Source organism: Protomyctophum parallelum (genome assembly GCF_964188405.1).
Source record: "Protomyctophum parallelum genome assembly, chromosome: 1".
In the NCBI taxonomy this organism is placed as follows: domain Eukaryota; kingdom Metazoa; phylum Chordata; class Actinopteri; order Myctophiformes; family Myctophidae; genus Protomyctophum; species Protomyctophum parallelum.
In genome coordinates, this window is record NC_139697.1 from 7,349,811 (window position 1) to 7,356,350 (window position 6,540).

General features: G+C 42.4%; 1 protein-coding gene across 3 annotated transcripts; it reads right to left on the bottom strand.

The window, feature by feature from the left end:
- Window positions 1-139: 139 nt before the first annotated feature.
- On the bottom strand, window positions 140-5,749 carry abrab (actin binding Rho activating protein b). Of its 3 annotated transcripts, none has more exons than XM_083780632.1 (4): window positions 4,775-5,749; window positions 3,318-3,893; window positions 2,158-2,178; window positions 140-2,092 (listed from the first exon to the last, which is right to left on the bottom strand). In XM_083780632.1, the coding sequence occupies exons 1-2, from the start codon at window positions 5,599-5,601 to the stop codon at window positions 3,413-3,415; spliced, it is 1,308 nt and encodes a 435-aa protein (XP_083636758.1). In that variant the 5' UTR covers window positions 5,602-5,749; the 3' UTR covers window positions 140-2,092; window positions 2,158-2,178; window positions 3,318-3,412. The 3 variants fall into 3 exon arrangements, with proteins under 3 accessions (XP_083636758.1, XP_083636756.1, XP_083636757.1); XM_083780630.1 differs by having other exon boundaries at window positions 3,318-3,899; XM_083780631.1 differs by having other exon boundaries at window positions 140-3,899.
- Between the last annotated feature and the right edge of the window lie 791 nt (window positions 5,750-6,540).

The window sequence follows — 6,540 nt, forward strand, 5'->3', positions numbered from 1 at the left end:
TTGGATTGGGGGGTCAAATCCACGGCACGGCTGCGGGTCACCGCTCCAAGAGATGGGTCAAATGCGGAGAACAAATTTCACTGTGGTAACGTGTGTGACAAATCGTATGACTTTGACTTTGGAACAAACAAAACAAAAACAAATTAATACAAGTTTAATTAATATAAATTATACACTACAAAATCCTCTGCATTAATGTATACATTGTGACTGAGAGTGTATACTGTAAGTGTAACAAATGTAACTGAAATGGTCCATTTGGTTATATTAAATAGAAACATGACAGTGACGAAATACTCACAAATACTCAAGCATCAGAGATTACCAGTAAGTGTCTAGGCCTACTATAAATGCCAACCAAAAGATGCTCTAATCTGGTGGCCGTCAAAACAGCAATGTCTGCAGCCTCATTATTTAATTATACTCAAATCAGGCTTCACTGTTCACATGGTCATTGAAACGACACACCTGTTCTGATTACCACTGCAGATAATGTTTTTCCTTCATAGGAGAGGGTCGTGCTTACAGCTTATAATAGATGTGCCTACAGTATACAGTAAGTGGCATTAGAATACTGTCTGGCCGTCTAAGACAAATTGTATGATCAGACAAAGATAAATAAAATGATTACAAAAGTAACAAAATATGTCTAACTTAATAGATCTTAATCTGATTCTAAACCACTGGTTCTGAAAGTGGGGTCCGGGGAGGCCAGGGACCTACTTTATTGTTCAATAATTTGAATATAGCAGATCTACTCTACAAGCTCAGAGCTTGGAGATCTGCGACAAATGTTGACAAATCCTCCTGTTATGCAGGGGTCCCAGTATATCATCTTTTCAAATGGTGGTCCGCAGCTAAATAATGTTTTTGGGGGTCCTTGATGTGATTTTGTTTTTGAGAACCACTGTTTTCAGCTCTAAACTGAAAACTCTATTAATTGTTGTCGCATGAACCAAAAGAACAAAACACTAAGATTCTTTGTCATGACGTTGACGATAAATCAGCAGCACGTGCGTGTTTTAAAGTGACATCTCAGAAGTTTATGATCTGATACAGTAAAACAACCAGGGACAGTGACTTTGTATTACTCTTCCTCATGGAATTCCCTGCAGATTAAAACCAGTGTCATTTATGTGGACTATGTGGTTGCAACACACCGACACTTCACACCTTTGCATCCAAAGTTTTTTTTCTTGCACCTTAACTAACGTCTATAGCATACATCATGTACAGTATATATTGGCTGCTATTTATGCAAGACAAACACATGTGATGTCTTACATCACGTACTTAGCACACCGGATAGAGATCCGGTACCATGTGTAAATATGTATAGAATTTGTTTGTTTATTGATCTTCTTCACTTTCTTATGGAAACTTTTTTTTTAAAGCGGTGGAGCTTGCACAAAAACAAATTTCTCTTTTATAAAGTTGATTCTGATTCTGAAACAACCAGCATAATAATGTAATTAAACTCTAGCTGAACCTACCTGTATTCTTTATGAATGTGTTCTGTAAATATTAACCATACATGTGTGATGTACGTCTATGCAATATCTGGACAGTGGGCACTGAGTCATATTGAATCCATGGCTCAGTTCAAAGCAATTGTAACCCCAAATGTTTGATTTATGAACATTGCTTTCAACGTTTGCTCTGTAATCAATAGCCTTGTACTGTATTGACTCCAGAATGTTGGCATCAGTGTTGACATCGCAGAGTTTTATACCAAGTCACAGCTGTTATTATTTGTGTTGCACATATTCTTGACCATCTAAAGAGATGTCAATGATGAAAAACAAGCAGATAACATCTGGACAATGTACCAAGACATTTTCCAAGACATTGATGCAGTCCTGTCTGAATTAGGCTTCAAGGGCATTCCAAGGAATTGTTATCCAATTGTTCAATCTTTTATCTGGCATGCTGTGGCATTGTGGGAAAAACAGCTCCCAACTGTCTATGAGTCATATGACATATGTCAATGTGTAGGCCTATCTGAGCAGGCAGTTGTCCATTTCCTTGAAACCCAATCCAATATATATTTAACTTAATATACATAGATGAACACCCGGGCAATCGTCGTTGCCTGAGGTTATCCAACCTCAGGCCACCGTTGGTTGGTTACAATGAATGCTGGGTGATCACAACAGCCTTTATTCGCAGACAATGAGAAAATACCATTTTATCAACGCTTATAATTAATCAATTATTCATCTTAACGTTACTGTAGATAATGAACTGCCCAATTGCCTTTGTGAATGAAATTCCCAGCTGGGATTTCCCGACAGTGTGGGGAGGAAGTTTGCTGAGAACAACAGGTGTTGCTAGCGGGCGGACAGGCCTCACCGTTGTTGGTATTATACAGTACAGCCATTCTGTTGAATGATAAAGGTTGCTACTGTAGCTGTTGTTGTTGAGGGGTGATAATCTTTTAGTGTATGTGCTACAAACTTCCTCCTACACAAACATTCAATCCCATTGACAATAAATGGACAATTTTGAGTGTTCGTGTAAACACAAACATTGCTTAACACCGGAATGAGATGATGTATGATGATGATGTACGATGATAAGATCGCCCCTCACTTCACACGGGTGTGATGTTTGAGGGCCGCTACGTGCTAGCCCCTCCTATATACACACAGGTCTGTTTGTTTTTAGTTCAATGTTTGCTGTTGACAATGAAGGTAAAATTTACATCATCTTGTCCCCAACACAAACATTAAATGCCATTAACAATAAAGATAATTTGTTTGTTTTTTATCACCATTACATCACCGAATCAACGTGAGTTAGACTTATATATATATTACTTCACACAGGTGTGATCATTCCTTCATGACCAGATAACCACCAGTGTCATCTCAGAAATGAATTCTATGACATCATCTGTGCAGTTGTATTGTGTTTGCTGGGTGATTTGTAAGTTTGACATGTTGGAGGTTGCTCACAGAGACTGTTCATCCACTTTATGAGTGCACGGATTGTCCAGTTACCGCTGTATCTGATATCTTAGATTCGCACATATCTAATAATAATTTAAGCAAAACTTCAAATTACATATAATATTCACAATGGATTACTGACAGTCTTCACATAAAACATACAGTATATAGCAGCAAACAACCAACCTTCAGATAATCCATTTCCATGCAAGTTTGACTGTGATTAATAGCCTTTGTCTCTTTTCCAACAGCTTTGTCCTGTTTCGTTTTGCACTTGCCCACCACAGAAAATATCCAGGTCAAATTGTATTCGAAAACACTTTGCATTGACTTGCTTGCCTTGCTTTGTTCAAGTGCGCCAGTGACAAGTGCATGTTGGGATTATTCCATAAATTCCACTGTACCATATCCATTTAAATGAATATCCAAAAAAATGATCCAGTAAAAACTTTGTGATCACATCAGACAAGCAGTGTGATGATCACAGCATCATCCTGGCCTTGCCAGAGCATCTCCCCTTCGAAAGCCACCTTCCCATGTTTTCTGGCCCTAATCAGTATTCCCACCACCTTGTCAGAGATACGCACATATCTATCAAACAGCTCTCTAAAGGTGACGCGCGTCCTGCCGTCCCCATCTGGAGCTTTCATAGTCCTGATCACGTAGCATATGTCAGCAATCTCACCCTGGATGTGCTGCTCAGCGCGCTTGGCCCTCTCTGCTGTCATGGTGCCCTCCTTGGGGTGCCCGTAGCCCTCCTGGCCCTTGTGGAGACGCTGCGACATGGAGTACTCTTGATCAAACTCCTCGCTGAAGGGGTTCAGCTTTTGGCTGTCGGTGTGTTCCGAGGACCAGTTCTGCCAGCGACTCTTCAGGTTGCCCACGGCGCTGTACTTCTTGGACAGTGCATTGATCTTATTGGCATCTTCAGCATCCTTGTTTCTGTATCTGTGCAGAAGAAACAAGTTCAGTGTGTCCAGTCCACACACACACACACACACACACACACACACACACACACCAAAAACTTTAAATAATAATCACACCATAATGTGAAGTGAGCGGTGGCTTTGGGGGGTTGTAATGACCCCTCCTTCCTGGCCTGTTTGTGCGTGCTGCAGTGGTCAATGGGTCTGTGTGTGCGTTAGGCAACAGTGACACCTCACCCAGCAGCATTGGCGTACTCAAGTGCCAATGCTGCCAAACACACTCACCCAGCAGCATTGGGTTGCACGCACACACACACACACACACACAAACACACAAGAAAGGGGGTTTCTTTGGAGACGAACACAATGAACCTTGCTTATGTGTGGCTGTAATGTAGGGTAGGCTAGTCAATGTTTGTGTTTTCGTGTTTCACATGAGAAGCAAGTGCAACGGATTCATTCAGAGTTGTCCACGATCCCGTGAAATCGTTGCATTCCTGCTCGTCTCATACACACACCTATGCCTGCATCAAGAGTTGACTTGACTTGTGTTCAAACAATGCAGTGCAGTGCTACCTCACAGATCAACACGGGTGTCGCTGCCGGTGTGAAAAGCCCTTAACATTTTAGAAAAATGATCTCTTATAAATAGTTAATAGACAATTCACTATCTGTTAATGCGTTATGAAGTACTTGTGTGCGTTTGTTCATTATTTAAAACCATACCTTTGAACAAGCTATTAGTAAACTATTTCCAAATGTCTGAGAAGGCATATTTTGTAAGTTGATTAACAACACACACAGTTCAAGTAAACTCCTCCTGCTATTTTAACAGCATCAGTCCTGGAAAAGGCAGCACAACAATTCTAAAGTGTTACTCAGGTTAATACTCACATTGGCAAAGATGGACGTTTTACCCACACTGACTCAGAATATTCCTTGGGTGAGCCGTTGTGTTCCTTTTCTATACAGGAGTTTGTTCTATCTTTATGTCCTGCCTCAGTCTTCAGGCTCTTGTCTGCTTCCTCAAGTTCATCATCCTCCACAGCTTTTTGCTCTTTTTCCACCTGCTTCCAGCTTTTGGTCGGTGATGACACGTTGGAACACTTTGTGCGGCGCGATGGTGAGCTCTGTTTATTCATCTTGTCGATTTTCTCCCTCGATGACAAAGGCTCTTTAGTTATCCTCCCAGTAAGGAATCCAATGCTGGCGCTTTTCTCCTGAGTGGACACCGTTTTCACCACCTGCTTGGTCTTGACACGGGACTCCACCACTGGCACTGCAGACGTCTCACCCTCAACCTCCCCCTCTGTCCGAGTTGACCTAGTCTCGCGTGGTGGCCAGACTGTTGCCTGAGTGGAACCATCTTGGGACAACTCCTGTGCACGAGGTGATGTCTTCTGATTTTCCAAGGGATGGGCTTGGAAGAGATTCTGAGAAGCAGCTGTTGCTTGGCCCGGGCGGGGATAAGGTGTCAGAGACACCACCATTCTGGACGTCCATGTCTGTTGGGGGTTCCCCGCTGCCTCTCCCAGACATGGCGGAGTCGGAGGCCAGCCACAGGGTTCAGGTTCACTGGCCTGCTTGCCCTCGCTCTCACTCACCCAAGTTTGCCAGCTCTTTGTCAGGTTGCACACCATTCTGGACGAACGGAGCTTCCTTATGCTTGTGTTGGAATGGGAATTCCTATCACAGGTCTGCGTGGTCTGTGACCTGGACATGACTTTGTGGTTGAATTAATGTGACAACTGACGTCTGCGTAAAATTCCTGGTCCTCCCTGACACCTTGAGGGTTCCGAAATTCATGAAGGCGCGGTCTCCATTCCATTCATTGGCTGGCTGCCGTGTTGCCCACTGCAGCCAGCCTATAGCAGCAATGGCTCTGAAATGGGGAGAGGAAACTATCATGATGGTGGAAAGTATTTCGGTCATCCCAGGCAAGCAACCTGATCGTTGTTCCCCGACACTCGTTGACCCAGAGGGCTCACGTTTCATCACAGATGATTGTGGAGCTTCATGTCCGGAGGAGACAAGCATGGGCAAAGGACCAGACAGGAGGAGCAGCGAAGCTTGCAGGAGTGGACTGGGGCAATACAGTATGTGCAGACAGACAACTGTAAGTGCAAAGTCAATCTGTCCACATTCTCTTAGTGATTGCTATACAGTATATTGCATGTAGTATTGCACACATTAAACTTTAGCCATGCAGGGATTCAAGACCAAATCCCTTGTGATACAGTATATGACACTTGCACATCAGACCAGCTGTTGCTTATTTGTATAGGCCCATCACCTGTTGTTGTAATACGCACAAGGTTCCCAGTACAGTACAGTACAGTATGTAAACATATAGATACACTGTATCTTTCTGATGCCATGTGCTCTCCTTTATCAAGATACTTGTAGTGTCAATATTGCATTTCAACTGTCATCCTCTTATTAGAACATTACGTTTTCTATGTCTATTCATATTGTGGAAGAATTATATGGTTGCTTATATCTAGCCTTTATATTTTACCATCACTCATGACTTGTGATATTCGGTATAGCTTGTAAGAGCCTAGGGGCCCTATTTTTGCCATTCTATACCCCTTATCCCTAAACTTCTTTGCCTTTTAAATATTTTGAAAAACGTTTTTAAATTGTTCAACTAGCCGATC